The 16196-nt window shown below is 42.9% G+C and overlaps 1 protein-coding gene across 1 annotated transcript in view; it reads left to right on the top strand.

The window, feature by feature from the left end:
• The window catches only part of HEPHL1 (hephaestin like 1), a 32734-nt gene that overhangs the window by 8241 nt on the left and 8297 nt on the right, over positions 1–16196 (top strand). Inside the window, exons 2-13 of the mRNA XM_058853123.1 lie at positions 296–540; positions 1316–1528; positions 3286–3465; positions 4446–4700; positions 5748–5916; positions 6603–6739; positions 6906–7037; positions 9504–9715; positions 10126–10276; positions 11476–11688; positions 14238–14451; positions 16037–16176. Of these exons, the coding sequence (XP_058709106.1) occupies positions 296–540; positions 1316–1528; positions 3286–3465; positions 4446–4700; positions 5748–5916; positions 6603–6739; positions 6906–7037; positions 9504–9715; positions 10126–10276; positions 11476–11688; positions 14238–14451; positions 16037–16176 (2261 nt within the window). The remainder of the gene's footprint in view (positions 1–295; positions 541–1315; positions 1529–3285; positions 3466–4445; positions 4701–5747; positions 5917–6602; positions 6740–6905; positions 7038–9503; positions 9716–10125; positions 10277–11475; positions 11689–14237; positions 14452–16036; positions 16177–16196) is intronic.

The following is a 16196-nucleotide window of genomic DNA, read 5'->3' as shown; positions in this document are numbered from 1 at the left end:
TGAGCAGCTTGAGGCTTGAGTGGCTGGTCCTCAATGAAGGCTTGGAGCAACTGTGCTGAAGACTGGACCTGCAAGTGGGATGGTTGTTACTGTACAGAAAGGGGCTTGGGCTCTGCTAGGCCTGTCCTGATGTACTCCTGAGCTTTAATTCCACCAGTTTGTGTCCCTAACAAAATAAAATAAAAATAAATAAAAGATAAATAGGGAACTATTTATCTGCACTGCGAGCACAAGTTACTTGACCAGTTCTTAAGACAGGTTTACTGTCTCTCGAATTTTCCCTTCCCAATACCAGGTTTGCAAGCGTGTATGCAACAAGAGGAGCCAACCGGATAGGACGTGTGTACAAAAAGGCCATTTTTAGGCAGTTCACAGATGACACTTACTCCCAGGAGATCCCCAAAGCAGCATGGCTGGGGTTCCTTGGCCCAGTCCTGAAGGCAGAAGAAGAGGATGTCTTTGTCATCCATCTGAAAAACTTTGCTTCCCGCCCATACTCTGTGCACCCGCATGGGGTCTTCTATGACAAGGACTCTGAAGGTAAAATCTGGCTTGCCTTTTCCTCTCTTCTTCCCTGGAGAAACTAATATCATGGCTACAAGTCTGTCCAAGTATTTATTGTTACTGACATCAGAGGACTTTAGATCACCCTCTCATAAACTCATCAGTAATTGCAGCTGATGACTAAAACCAGGAACAGCCTCATCTCAAAACTTTTTGCTACGAACTTTCAACACCTGGGATAAATCCAGTACTGAAACAGGTTAGATGGGTCATTTTACCTGAATTATTTTTCTGATTCATAAGTCATCAAAACATCTTCCCTTCTTCCTTCTACCTCTATTCTATTTGAATAGATGGAGTTCTTGCAACTAAATGTTTTCCTCTTTTGGCTCATAACAGACATGATCTAATTTTCAGAATCTCAGACCTATACATGTGTATTTTTGTTAGAGGATTGTGTGGATGTGCCTACAGTTACTCTTCTCATCAGTTTTCTGTGATAAAATACACACTATTAGATGACAAAATTCCAGAGGACTGATAAGAGTGAAGAGACTAGGAAAAAAATAGAGCCTGTTAATGCATTTTTAAAGCTTTATCTACCAATAAAAAAATGGATTTTAACTCCCATTATATCTGTGGTCAGATTGACAGAAATTCTGAGTTTTTTAATAATTTCTCAGTAATTCTGCATTTGTGAGTGCTGTTATTATTTTGTAAATACAAGGTAAAACAGAATAAATTACACATTCATTTAACAAAACCAGCTAAGGGATGGATAAATTCTTCCTTTTTCCTTTTTATGTATTAGGAGCACTTTATCCTGATGGAACTGGCGGTAAAAGCAAAGAGGACGACTTTGTTGTTCCCGGTGGAAATTACACGTACACATGGCCAGTAAGGAAAGATTATTCCCCAACTTTGGCAGACTCAAACTGCTTGACTTGGATTTACCATTCTCACATTGACACACCAAGGGATATTGCATCTGGTTTAATTGGGCCTCTGCTGGTGTGTAAAAAAGGTACTGAGCTAGAAACACTGTTAGAGCAAGCCCCTCTGCCAAGCTTGGCATCTTAACAGTCATTTTTGCTTACAGGTTTAAACATGATGGTCTAGAGTCTATCCCTACATAGCCCATAAAAAGGGGCAAGGAATAGATGGGCCATTCCAGGAGCATCCCAGGGTAGGTATTGTAGCTCTGGGACAACCCCCTTCCTGCTCCCCTCTAGATTTGCCTCGGCTGGTGGAGGGACTGCAGCATGCTCCGTGACCGTCCCATCGTGGCCAAGACCAAAAATAAGTGTTCCCAAACTGGGGAGGTTTCAGGATGAGCAAAGGACCTATTGCTCAGGAAATCAGATTAGAGCTGGGTGGGTGAATTCGGCATTAGCATTTAAATATTTGAAAGCCCAATTTTGTAATTTTTTCTGCATTGAGCGTATGTATTTGTTTTTATTTGCAAGTTATATCTCACAGCCGTATGGGGATGTGCCCTGAACAGCCTGTCCTGTGCATTTTATAGCCTGCTAATGTTGTGCTGGAGCCATCATGAGCCAGCCCTCTCCTCTTTATCAGCTGAGTCATTGCCGCCTCTCCCCCTGGGCACATGTAACTCTGCCACCTCTTTTCAGCAACTCCCAGAGAACAAAATCATATACACTACTTCTAAGTGAAGTAGGTTCTATATATGAAGAAGAGAAAGACTTTAATGTGGAAAAGACAGGCCTGGTTTCCAGCTTAATTTGCACAATTGAAATGTCTCAGATTACATGCTCCTTGAGAGCCTTTGAAATCCACAGAACTGAACATGTGGCAGTGAGCTGATAACTACAAGACAACACATGAAGCTGGAAGACAGCATGTTCCAAACAATCCTAGCCTGAAAGGCCAGATTATCTGCATGTTTGGCCTTGAATTCATGAAGGCGGATATCTACATGATGTTACTGCTCCAGTCCTCCAGCCGCTGGTGGTGGACACAGGACTGAGAGCAAGACTCTCAGCTTCCTCCTGTAGAAGGCAGAGGAAGAGAAGGTTTTCATGGGATCAGAGACAGACTGTTTGGAATGAAGTCTACACCTGCCAGTGAATAATAACAGACCACTCAGTATCACCAGTCCTGTAGTCTCAGCTCCCCAAATAGATACTGGGATAAAGATATTGAACTTAGCTGGAATAAATTCTGTTCATCCTGTCTTCAGCCTTTTTAAATTTAAGTATCTAGCCCTAGATAACTCTCATGGATTCCTTGTCAGCCTGTGGAGAGTGAGCCACATTTAGAGGGCCACTCTGGGGCTATGGTTCAGTGTTCACTTCAGTGCAGCAAAAATGCAGGCTACCACTCATCACTCCTTAATTCCTTGTCAAAAAAACATGAGACGCTGGTTTCTAGATAAATCCAGCTCATGACCTGTTCACTGTGCAGGAATACGGATGCTAACTAACACTAAGGGACAGGGTTGGGCAATGGGCCAAAGAGTGGGGAAATGGGACAACCAATATTGGCAGGTGCTTGTGCTCATATCAGACCAAAGTGGTACTGAAATAACAGCTTGACTTAGCTTAGCTTTAGTCTTCTGGAGGCATTCATCTGTTCAAAGTCTGTTGGAGAGGGGTCAAAATGCCCTTAGAAGAGCAAAATTAGGTAAAATTCATCCTGCCCTGCAGACTGTGGGCAAAGAACTCTATTTCCTCAAGTGTGCCAAGGACTTACTGTCATTTTTAAATTCAATCCAGTCCCAGGCTTTTTTTATCACTTTCCTTTTCGTTTGCAATTTAGGAACTGCAGATGAGACCACAATAGAAGGGACTGGTGCTGCTAATGCTTTTGCCCTGATGTTTAGCATTGTAGATGAAAACTTCAGCTGGTACCTTGATGAGAATATAAACATCTTCTGCTTAGAACCAGACACAGTTGACAAGGAGGATGAAGGTTTCCAGACCAGCAACCGAATGCATGGTGAGAAGGACTTTTGAGTAAATGGTGACCTACAGGAGTGACCAGGCTCCTTTCAGTTCAGTAGGACTTTCTGTCTCCTGTGATGTCTCTCCTTTATCTGTGTCAGCAAGGAATGGGTTAGAATGTTGAAGTATTGTGTTGATAAAAACCTCTCCCTAAAAACAGCTTGACACTTGCAGAAAGGAGATTTGGCTTTCATGCCCAGTGCTGACATTTGTTTAGCATTTTATCTTATGCAATGGATTTAAGCTGTTGGGTTTTTTTTGTCCAGTTGTGAAAAGAGCAAAGAAAGCTGCAGAGCAATTTGAGATATGTGTATTGAAAGAATTCTCAAAAAGCTTGTGGATGGTGGGCTGGCTGGTTCAACCACTCCGGCCTTTCAGAGATATATTGGCAATGGCACTTTCTGTTATTTGGACATTTGATGTAAGAAGTTAATTCTAGATATTTCTGTATAGTTTCTTTGTTCCAGGGAGCCTAGGAAATAAAATATTTTGCAAAATATGAGTCTTATTCTCCAAGCATCCTGATAATTATCAGATGTGGAGTCTGAGGAAGACAGAGCTGATTTCACTGATTTGGCTGATAAAATTTTCATACCTAAATTGCTTGAGCCTGGCATATAATAGTATATTTATGACTTAGGACAAGAGGAAATAGATTTCAGCCATACTAAATAGCTGCAGAACAAGTTAACTTTATTATCAGGCCTTTTTGGTGATGACTTGGCCTTTGCAACATCTTGATATTATCTAGGACGTTTTTCACAGACATAGACAGAGAATTTGGGGCATTTGATCATCCAGAGCAGTAATTCATATGTTCAAAATGCTACTCTGCATCAAGAAGCCTGTAATGGCCTTATTCAGTGTGAGCATTCAGGCAGTTTCTCTTCTGGGCCAGGAAAGGATCATCCTTAGAAATGGGACCAGAGGCGCTTTTCTTCCACCTCTCATAAAGTCTCATGCTTTTGTTTTTAGCTATTAACGGTTATATATACGGCAATCTCCCCGGCTTGGAGATGTGTGCTGACACTTCCATGTCCTGGCACTTGTTCGGCATGGGAAGCGAGATAGATATCCATGCTGCTTATTTCTACGGCCACACGTTCACTAGCAGAGACCAGAGAGCGGATGTCATCGGTCTCTTCCCTGCCACATTCATCACGGCCGAGATGACTCCTGGCAGCCCCGGGAGGTGGCTGATAACGTGCCAGGTCAACGAGCACTTACGAGGTACGCTACTACAGATCTCCCTCATCAGCCTCTGTTATGTTTGGAAGAGAAAACTGGGGAATGTTTCAAGGGAAAGCACGGTTTGACACTTTTTTTGGTGATTTTGGGACAATTTACAACTGTTTCACCAGATAAACATCATGATTATGAGTTTAGTCACCAGAAATGACACGTGTTAGGCCAAATCTTCAGCTAGCATGAATGACTTGGCCATGTAACTCATGTGAGGAAGACTTGCTAGACTCAGCACTGTCATCATGTATCCTAGGTAAACCCAAGATTTTGATAAGTAATGAGAAGAGCTTTCAACACCAATTTTTCAGCACAATTTTTTTGTTGTTCTAAATAAGTACTTACACATAAAAAAAAAAAAAATCATGCCAGCTGAACACTGAATAGCTTTTTGCTTTATGGAAATCAGGAAAAACTTGGCAGAGTTTTCAGAAACCATTATGTGAAGGAATTTGATGGTGATGTTACGGTACTGGTGATGTTACGATACTTGTGTGGTGCAAGATCCCAAAAGCATCCTACCATAAATTAGGTGTCATGGGAGGCAATGTATAATTATCATATCAGAGATGAGTTGGGAGAATTTTTACACATAGATTCTGGTGGGATTTGCATCAGGTAAAACAGACTGGATTCTGGCAAGCAACAAATACCTTCAGCAGAAATAACCACTCAGGATTTCAGTGGAAGTCAGGGGGAGATGATGCTATTTTGCAGATATCTGGAGACACTCTGACCTCCAAAATCATTCTACCATCCTTATGCAGATTAAGAAACTGGGTAAATAAGTCCACTAAAGAGTGTCATTGATGCCTGTGGGTTTCGCCTGTTGCATAAAGTGTACCACCTTGCAAAGAAAGGGTGTTGGTATCTGGCCCACTGTAAGCAGAAAATGTATTTTAACATAGAAATTTACTGTAGTAATTGTTTCCAACCCATGTAGCTCCCAGAGAGTTTTGAATGTGCATTTGTACCCTTGAGATTGCTGACTGTGCAGCTGGTCAGGGACTGTCTCCAGACTCTTTCTCCTCCCAGGTGGCATGGAGGCACTATATGATGTTCAGATCTGCCAAAAAAACCTGTCTCAGTCTTCGCCAATCAGCCATAAGAGAAGATATTACATCGCTGCTGAAGAAGTGGTCTGGAATTATGGACCTGACGGTTATGATAAATTCACTGGCCAGGGTTTGAACGCCACTGGCAGGTAAAGTTTCTTGTCAATTCCCATTGTGCTTTAATTTCAGGAGTCTGTGTGACACTGCCCCAGTGATTCACATGGGCTAGGTCCTGCACTGTCATTAATTTTAATTGAAAGGAGCAGGGAGGAATAGTTTTAAACAGCCATGTCAGGAAGCTAGATGCATTAGCGCGACGCTTCAAGGTGCCTTCTGGAAGCACTTATCTTACTCCATTAAATCCATGGGGAAAGTGAGGCATGCCAAGTTCAACACAGTTAATGACCCTTCTTTGAGACTCTTCGTGCAGCTTTCACATTTACAATCAGTGCAGTTCAGAGGTGCCACAGCAGCAGAATTTCCCCCCATGATATTACTGATGGAGACAAATTGCATTATAGTGTGTCTCAGAAAAGGTAGCAAGGATTAGACACACATTGTGCACAGTTCTTGCCCTAAGGTATGTTGATATGGATATCTCCCTAAATAAATCAGGATTAAACATAGTAAACACAAAATTCTAATGTACAATGAATTCTCATTTGTTGGCTAATTCAAATCAATAATATCTTTCTTCATGTGCTAGAAAAATGTATGCAGATTAGTAACTTTGGGGGGGTCATTTCTCCTGTGCCTGGAGTAATAACTTTATCTGAAATGAAGGTTCTGCTTGAACCTTCTATTATTTAACCAGTCCGATTTGCTAATTCCACAGTGAATCTGCAACATATTTCACACAAGGGACTGACAGAATAGGAGGGCAATACTGGAAAGTTCGCTATGTGGGATATACTGACGCAACGTTCAGTAAGAAGACTTGGTCAGAGGACATGAAGCACCTGGGAATACTTGGTACAGTGAATATTTTCCCCTCCTGTCATTACATCAGGTTTGAATGTAGAACCATCTGTGGAATGTAGGACTGAGAGGGGAATTTAGCGCACACAGCTCTCTCTTCTTTTGGTGTAAATGTGTTTGAGAGCAGTCCTTCTCATGTGTCCTTCCTCTGTGTTTTAAGGCCCTGTTATAAAAGCTGAAGTGGGAGATACAGTGCTGGTTACTTTTGCCAACAAAGCCAGAAGAAGCTATAGCATCATGGCCCATGGTGTAAGCTTCAGCAAGCTGTCAGAAGGTGCTCCCTACTTAGATGGTAAGTTTTGGCTGCACTACTGTATTGTCACATCCACGATACTTGAGTCCAAAAATCTACTGCTGAGCTCTGCAGGTTTGCCCTTTTGTGGATGCTAAGGCACAGAAAGGATGATTTGATTAGTTTGTATCTACACTTCATGTCACAATCAAAGGGACTCCTCAGTCTGCAAACGTGATGGTTCTTCTCCTTGGGTATGTGCCAGACAAGGTATCTCAAACTAGCTGAGGTCTGTGTTGAGCAAATGTCACGAGCACAATTCAATTTCTATTAGTTCTAATCTAATATTGCTCCATCTCAGGGAGTGTATCTCCTCTGGACACACTCCAGAATTATGACTCTTAGGATCTGGCATGATGACCCTGATGAGTCTTTGGCTGTAGCTGTACACATGGTCTCAGCTGCATCACTCCCAATTCTCTAATCCAGGCTGGGCATTGCCCTTGCTTTACTGTCAGGTCAGTTTCAAAGGCATTTTTTATCTGATTGCCTTGGAACATGAAACAGTGATAATCCTTATTAACTCTCATAAATACATAAATGCTGAAATGGAGCATTTATGAAATTCTTCCTCTCATTTCGTGCAAGAACAGCATCTTATTGTCTAAGTTTAACTATTGAATGTTAAATATCATGTTGAATTGGTAGGCACCTTTTACAGTCAGTGACAAGACAACCCTCTGGAGATGTAATTCTGTCTCCACCACCCACAAAAGTCTAGAGTTTGAGTTAGGGACTAAGCTTGAGATGGCCCAATTGCAGTGAGATGAATCCCATTCATAGCATCTACAGAGATAATGCTGTGGTCTCCAGAAAAGTTTTTGCTGCATTTTCAGCCCTGAAAAGAAATGTAGTTTTCTTGTTACCTAAATTGCTTTATTTCCACTACAACACATCAAAAGAAATTCATGGGATATAATCCCTCTTTTGAAAATTATGTTGAGAGAGAATTAGGTCAATATGTAAAACTCATCATACAATAAAATCAATGCAAAAGGCTTTATTAAATTGCTGTCTCTTGTTGCTGACCTTGCAACTCAACAAACTTGCCAGGAGGCAGAACACAAAAAAACAACTTGCTTGAGTTCAGCCTCGAAGTTATCTCCACATATCCTAATGCCACCCATGTCAGAGATAGTTCTCCAATGGAAGTGCAGCTGCCTGCTTGCAGAGCTGTAGTGGTTTCATTTAACAGACCCTGGTAATAGTGCCCCTCAGCACTGCACCCTTTAGTGTGTAGCAAAATCAACCCAAAACCTACAATTCAGCAGTCATGTGAGCTAGCACTTTTCTGGGTCTTTGGAGAGAAACCTGACTCCAGATTCATCAATAATCTTTCTGCCCCTTTTTCTCTCCTTTTAACTCCTGTGCCATGGATTTCTATTACATCTATCTACAAGTGTATACATCCAGAAATCCTGTGGGTGTGCATTCAGAGGCTGTAGGTTTATGCTGAGGGCAAATAATTTTTCAGAGGTTGTGCATTTTCTAAGTGCAGCTTACTCATGTGAAAATACTTTAAATAAAAATACTTAAATCTAGAGATGTCTGCAGATACATGTTTTTTTCAGTGCTCTCAAGAAATACCGTTGAATGTTGCATTTGACACTTGTCAGTCTCAGGGGGCTTTTGACTCCAAAGTCAAAGTTTGCCTCATTGAGGACTATTGCAGGATGAATCCAGTACTATTGGATACTCTGCTTTCTATTGCAGTTTGCAGCAAATAGCTGTGCTCAGATGTAATACTGCTATTTGCACTTGTGTCTAAGCTTCTAAGATTTCCTTGGAGTACTAGAGACTGACTGTGCTGGGAAAATATAAACAATGGATGCTTAAGTGTCAAAGAAAATCTAAATCCACCCTTTGAATGGCAGGAGACAATGGCCCAAATCCTTTAAAAGTAGTCTCCAACAAAGAACAGTATCATCCACTCTCTGGAGATGCTGACAAAGACTCCTGTGCATCGCTACAAAATAAAAAAGAAACAATTACCAGGATCAGATTTGTTTTGAATTTCTAAAGAGCCACAGCTCCAGCTCCACTCACTAATGTAATTGATGTGTTGGCACTTAATGAAAAGCAGAGTCTGAGTTTGTGCCACAGATAAATTCCATGATAGGGCAGGTAAGCTACAAACATTAGAGAAAGCCATTTAAGCATCAGGATGAGCTCTGCATGTCTTGTCTGATTGATCCCAGATAATCCAATGTAGCATTGGAAGGTGTCTGAGTGGAGCAGCTAAACTTGTTCTGTGGGGAATGGGCTTGGCTGTCCCCGTGGCATGGGACTCGGGTGAGATGTTCCCATGGCATAATTGCCCAAACTATGGGATGGAGCTCGAGCTGTGGTGGCAAGGGGGAGCTTCTCTGCAGAAATCAGTGGCTGTGCCTGACTTCTATCTAACTCTTGTAGCCAGAAGACAAAGCATTCCTGTAATCTTGGTGCATCTCAACTTTCTCTCTACAGGCTACCTGAAGCCAGGAGCCCATGTCAAGCCAGGTGAAACCTTCACGTACAAATGGAGGGTGCCTGAAAACGGAGGTCCAACAGAGAGTGACCCCCCGTGCCTGACCTACCTGTACTATTCAGCCACGGATGCTGTCAAGGACACCAACTCTGGCCTCGTGGGACCTTTGCTGGTCTGTCGGAAGAACACCCTGAATCACGACGGGACACAGGTGCCCAACATGAATATCTGCCTGTCCCTAAGAGCAGGGTGGCGCACTGGGGGTCCCCACACAGGCAATTTGCCCAGTTCCCAGCTCACTTTACAGAGATTAAATAAATGTCACTCCTCAGGGTAAAAGCTGATCTAAGGGAATGGTTAAGAAGACAAAATCATCATTTCCTAATATCCTGGATCTTCCTTAGCTTTTCTGTCTTTTCCATGCAAATAATAACTTTTCACACCACATAATGGACACTTTATCCTTCTGGCTGATGAAAAGGTGCTGATTCCAGTCTCTATGCAGACTTAGTAAGAATATGGCTTCAGGGAAAAGAAAGCTTTGTTATAAAAACCTATTCATTTTTATTGAATAGACTTTTTTTGTTTCTTTTAATGTCTTGTTTTCCTTCTTGTCTACAGAAAGGAATAGACAGAGAATTTTACCTCCTCTTTTCAATCTTTGATGAGAATGACAGCTGGTATCTGAACAAGAATATTGAAGCATTTACTGGAGACCCTTCAAAAGTAGATGAAAATGATGCTGATTTCATGGAATCCAACAAAATGCATGGTATAAAATATCTAATATCTATTAATGATACCTTTTATTCAGTCATATTAGGAAGATGAGTTGGCAGGTTTTATCACCCTTCAGATCTCTCTGCACTGCACTGGAGAGTGAGCTGTAAAGCTGTCAGTCAGCTTATGGCCAGATTCTGGTGCCCTTGGAGTGCACGTTGAAACCCCAGTCACAGTGGCAATGAGTGCATCCATCTACCAACTACATCTGGAAAAAGGGAACAGAGCGTTGGTTTTAGATGCAATACTTAGTTCTATAAAAAGGCACAGTGCCAGAGACAGGCATCAGCTGCAGAAGAAGTCAATGTTCACTAGTGTTTTAAATTTCACTGCTGGCCTTGGCACTGACTCAGTCAGTAAATTCTATCTGCTCTGCTCTGCCACCTCTCACTAGGGCAGTGACCACCTCTGGAGGAGAAGATGTAAAGACTAGGGGAATGGCAAAAATATTGTACAACATCATTTCTGGATGCAAGTATCTGACTTCAGCATGGATCTCCTCCAAAGCATCCCTGGGATTACAGACTTGAACAAATAACATAACCTATCTTTGCTTTAGATATATATTGTTAGAGAGCTCTGGGGCTTTCTGGACCTATTTTATTCTTCTGCTATGAAATGGATCTCATACTGAAGTTTTGATCTTTTATGCCATCTTTCACGCCATCTTTCACGCATTGATCACAGAGAAAATTTGAGGATTAAGGACTTTAGCCTCATAACGCCCTTGTAAAACAAAAAATACACATTTAGGAAGTAGAGGTGGAAATCAAAGGTCAAAATCACATAAAAAAAGCTCCACCAGAACTGAATTTGTAACTCAGACTTGTTATGGCCCCCTCCATAGCCTTAATGACCTGGTTATCTACTCTCCAGGCTGAAAGGAAGTACCAAGTTTGTACACTTGGCTGGTGTCTGGGAGGTACACTGAAGAGCTCGGAGGAGGAGTGCTACATCACTGCAAAGGGCTATTACAAGATTTTACAGGCTGAAACCAAAGAGTAGGAGTTCTGAGTTCATAGGAATAGCACTTAGATGTTAATTTGGTGGCCTCCAATGCTACCTTTGCTTCACAAAATGCCCCTTTAGTGACTTGCTGAGTCGTGAGTCTCTGGCCAGGAAGATGGCAGGAGGCTCTGTGATGCATTTCTGTGGAACTGCTGCTAACCAGGATCTTTCCTTCTCTTCCAGCTGTCAACGGCTACCTGTATGGCAATCTGCCAGGCCTGACCATGTGCAAGAATGACAAGGTCTCCTGGCACCTCATTGGGCTGGGCAGTCATTATGACATGCACGGGGTTCATTTTCAAGGAAACACCATTGACTTGAGAGGGACGACACGGGATGGGCTGGCCTTGTTTCCTCATTTATCAGGGACAGCACTAATGCAGCCAGACCGTGTGGGTATGTGCATGAACTGGTTTTGGTTTTGTGGCACTTGCAGATACCAGTCAGCCAAAATAACAGACGGTGAGATGCTCTGCCCTGCACAAGGAGGCTTAAGGCATGGAGAGAGACCCTGGGGACTCAGCGTAGCTGAGAATTCAGGCTGGATTACTTTTCTGGGAAGGTGTATAAATCAAATATGCATACTCACCATTGACCAGAGGCTTTAGTGACCTGGGGATGGGCAGAGCAGCAGGCAGAGAGATAGCTAACAGGTTGCTCACAGAATTTTATGATTCTCCAAACAGTCTTTTCTAGAAAAGTAAATTCACTGCCATGTGGATAGTCAGCATCATTGAAGGTATTTTAGGACTTCAACAAAAGCTTTTCAATAATAGTCAGTCTTTAGGAGTTTCTTCAGAAGCTTATACATTAAAGGTACTTTTATATCTCATGGGTAATCCAGTGATTCATACTTCAGACTGGGAGAGTATGAGTTGTTTTCTGGAGACACCGAATAATCTTCATAATATAGAATACAATGTTACTTTACTTTACATTGTTGCAACTCTGTCTAAATCAACAGAGTCATCAGGATTGTACAAGGTTATGCTAAGGACCATCCATGCCAGGGAACCTGATAGAAATGTACATTGGAGTTGTGTATGTGCTAGGTTAGACCTCTGTTGCAGATGCCTGTAAGACAACTGAAATTTTTCTTACACAGATCCCAAACATTTCCTTCATCTGGCAGGAAAGTGCACTGTAGGGCTCACACAAAACAATTATTCTAAGAGATTGTTCATTTTTGGCTATCCTTCTATTGGCAATAAGGGAAATTGAGAATGAATTACCAGATCTTTACAATCACCAATGCATGTGATTTTATTTATTTTTTTTTAGTTACATGTTATTTCATCTTTTTCATCACTTTTGCCTCTGAAGCACAGGAAATGGACTGAGATCTGGTCTGGACAGACGCTTCTAATTTTGCTTCTATCACTGACTCACATACAAAGCAGTTGTGAAAGTGCTTTCCTCCTTCACCTAGTGCGAGCAGGTGGAGCTGTACAGGACAACATCATGGTCAGCTTCTGCTTGAGTAAATGGGGAGAAAAGAAGGAGATTATAAATATTAAAATCTGCCCATGAACATACCAAAATGTGCTCCCACAATCACTGCTCTCTTAGACCACCAAAGCTACCAAAAAAAAAAAAAAAAAAAAAAGGCCCATGATGGCTTGGCCTTTCATGAAGGCAATGCAAAGGGTCAGAAAGTTACACTTTTACATTAACTGTGCATATAGATAAATGGTTATAATCAGGCATTCCTGTATAGTGGGTCTGTGTCTTCATTGCAGAGCCCTTCATTAGCCTGAGTACACCAGACAAACTGCAGGGGCTCAGTGGAGAGTATCTTGCACTGAATGCTGGTACAGTGGCTCTGTGCTCAGGGACAAGGAACCAGCATTTCTGAAACACACCCCTTGTTTCTCCATGCCTTCACTGAGTTCTGCAATGAATGCTTCCTCCTACATCTTCTTGTGTCCCTCATGGGCATGTCTGCAGCATGGGCTTGCTGGCAAGCTTATTCCTGCTGCCAGACATCTAAGTGCTTTTCAGAGTTTCCTTGGCCAAGCTAATCTAACTCACAGTTAGAAGTAATTTATTGTGATTTTTGAGCAAAGATAGAGCAGGCTAGTTTTTCCCATAGAGCAAGAGAGGGTCAAGTCTTGCTGGGTCCTGCACTTGGTTCACAATAACCCCATGCAATGGCAAAGGCTGCAGGCACTGTCTGGAAAACTTCTCAGCAGAAAAGGCCCTGGGGATGCTGATCAACAGCAGCTGAACATGATCCAGCAGTGCCCAGGTGGCCAAGAAGGCCAGTGGCATCCTGGCCTGGATCAGCAGTGGTGTGGCCAGCAGGAGCAGGGCAGTGACCGTCCCCCTGGACTCGGCACTGCTGAGGCCACACCTCAAATGCTGTGCTCAGTTCTGGGCTCCTCAGTGCAAGAAAGACATTGAGGGGCTGGAGCGTGTCCAGAGAAGGACAGCGGAGCTGGGGAAGGGTCTGGGGCACAAGTCTGGTGAGAAACGGCTGAGGGAGGGTTTAGCCTGGAGAAAAGGAGGCTCAGAGGGGATGTTCTCACTCTCTATAACTACCCTGGTGTTAGTCTCCTCTCCCAAGAAGTAACAAGTGACAGGAAAAGAGGAAATAACCTCAGGTTGCATCAGGGAGTTTTTGTTCATTGGAACAGACTGCCCAGGACGTGGTGGAGTCATCACCTCTGTGTGTGTTTAAAAGATTTTGGATATGGCATTTAGGGAACATGGTTTAGTGGGAGACTTGGAAGTGCTGGGTTAATGGCTGGCTTGATAATCTTGGAGGTCTTTTCCAGCCTAGAATATTCTATCATTCTATTTAAACATCCCCTTGCTTGACTTTCCATACAGCACCAGAGATGAGGATTGTCTGAGGACAGATCAGAGATGTACACAGGACCTAATTTGCCAAGCTGCTTGTTATGTTTTCTAATTGCTTAAATGTCATGTGCTTTTCTTTCCAGGCACATTCAAAGTGGTTTGCAGGACTTTTGATCACTTTGTTGGTGGGATGAAACATCTCTACGAGGTCAGCAGCTGCCGCAACACCAGCCGAGCCCAGCAGCAGCGTGGAGCCATGAGGCTCTACTACATTGCTGCAGAAGAAGTTGAGTGGGACTATGCCTCAAATAAGAGCTCAGCACCCAAGATTTACAACATCAGCAGCTATGAGGAAAGGTACCCAACCCAAAAAACAGTTGTGGGCACAGGACACACTTAAAGTGGAGGGGAAACTTTAAAGCACCATGTCATGATGTCAGCCTTGCATTTTTTAGGAGGAACTCTTTGCCGAACATAGTATGAGAAAATGTATTTGCAAAGTCACTGCCTCTCAGACTAGATAAATTCATGGGCACCAGTTTCAGATGCTTTCATTTCAGAGCGTCTCATAATGCTGTTGAATTCAAGAAGGCTTCCAAGTTTGTGTTCCAGTCCTGGCTCAACCTTACAGTGATGCCCACCAACCCCCTCCTCTCCCTTACTCTCCTCAGCCTTGCCATTCCAGAGCTCTGGTTTTCATACAGGAGAAAGTCAGGCACCTGTTCCAGATGTGAGCTCCTGTAGGAAATGCAGATGCATGAAAGGGGTGCTGAGCCTGTTTTCCTGCAGCATGGTAGCCCCTAGATCCCCTGAAAAGATCAGAACATAAGTAACCCTGCAAGTGAATCACTGTAGTGTGTTAAGAAACAAAAAACTTGTGAAAAAAACCACACATTCCAGATCATATTGCATAGACTTGTCTCTGAGGACACTTTGTGAAAGCAAAAAGGAACATATGTGAAAAATAAATCTTAAAAAAGCATCTAGAAAACTGCTCCCTGTAGAGAGGAAGAGGAGTCTGTAAAAAATACATGTACCTGAAGAGCCACAGGTGATGATGTGAGTTTAAAGAAAACATAAACTCAAGTACTGTCAAAGGCTGCTGTTGCACATATAGCTCACTACACAGTCAGCAGTATCCCTGGGGCAGTTTTTTTGTTTTATTTAGCATATTGTGATCCAGTCTTGCAACTCCCCTGCCAGGGGCACCTTGGAGATGAGTTACCAGGAGACAGCTGCTCCCAGAAGAAGGGTGAACACTCAGCTGCACAGCAGGTTGTGAGTGTCCTCTGCCGGCAAGTCAGCCCTCTGGGATCCCATGGGAGCAGCAACAAACTGAGGGTAAACCTGGAAAGCATCCTCTTCCAGGTGCAGAAGGGAAAATAGATTTCTCCCTTTATCGTCACATGCTGGGAAAGCATCCAACCTGTGCAGTAAAGCAGCTCCTTCTTATCTCAGATGCTGGCATTCTGTTGTAACAGCATTCGTTTTCGAAGGTCAAGTTCTGTTTATCATCTTCCCATGGCTGACGAATCGCCAAGATAGCAAAAGCAGCCATCAAGATAAGAGGATTCAGGTTTCCTGGGACAGGCACTATCTTTTATTGGAGCAAATGGTGCAGCTGGAGAGGGCAGCTGAAACCACTCTCGTCTCACACTTTACCTCAGCTCTGACAGCTCTGGTGAAGGATTTGTGTTCCCAAAATTCTTGGACAGTGCAAATTATCCTCAGCTTTACCTGTTTGAAGAGGGTATGCATTCAGTGAGAATTATCACCCTTGGTGTTTGCTATTTAAAACCTCTTGCATCTCTCAGGGCCTTCACATCCATCAGCACGTTGGACCAAGCTGTATGTTCTCGTTAAACCTACTGTGAATAACACAACAGGTGCCAGCTTTCAGATGTGTACACTTTAGTGCTTTTATTGTCTTTTCATTTTGCAGCTATGGGCATGTTTTTCTGAGCCAAGCAGAGGACCTGATTGGTTCAAAATACAAGAAGGTGGTTTACAGGGAGTACACAAGTGGCAACTTCACACAGCGCAAAGTGAGGACTGAAGAGGAGGAACACTTGGAAATCCTGGGCAAGTAACTCTCATGCCTC

Source organism: Poecile atricapillus, chromosome 1, assembly GCF_030490865.1.
Source record: "Poecile atricapillus isolate bPoeAtr1 chromosome 1, bPoeAtr1.hap1, whole genome shotgun sequence".
Lineage (NCBI taxonomy): Eukaryota > Metazoa > Chordata > Aves > Passeriformes > Paridae > Poecile > Poecile atricapillus.
This window is presented reverse-complemented; position numbering and strand designations above follow the sequence as displayed.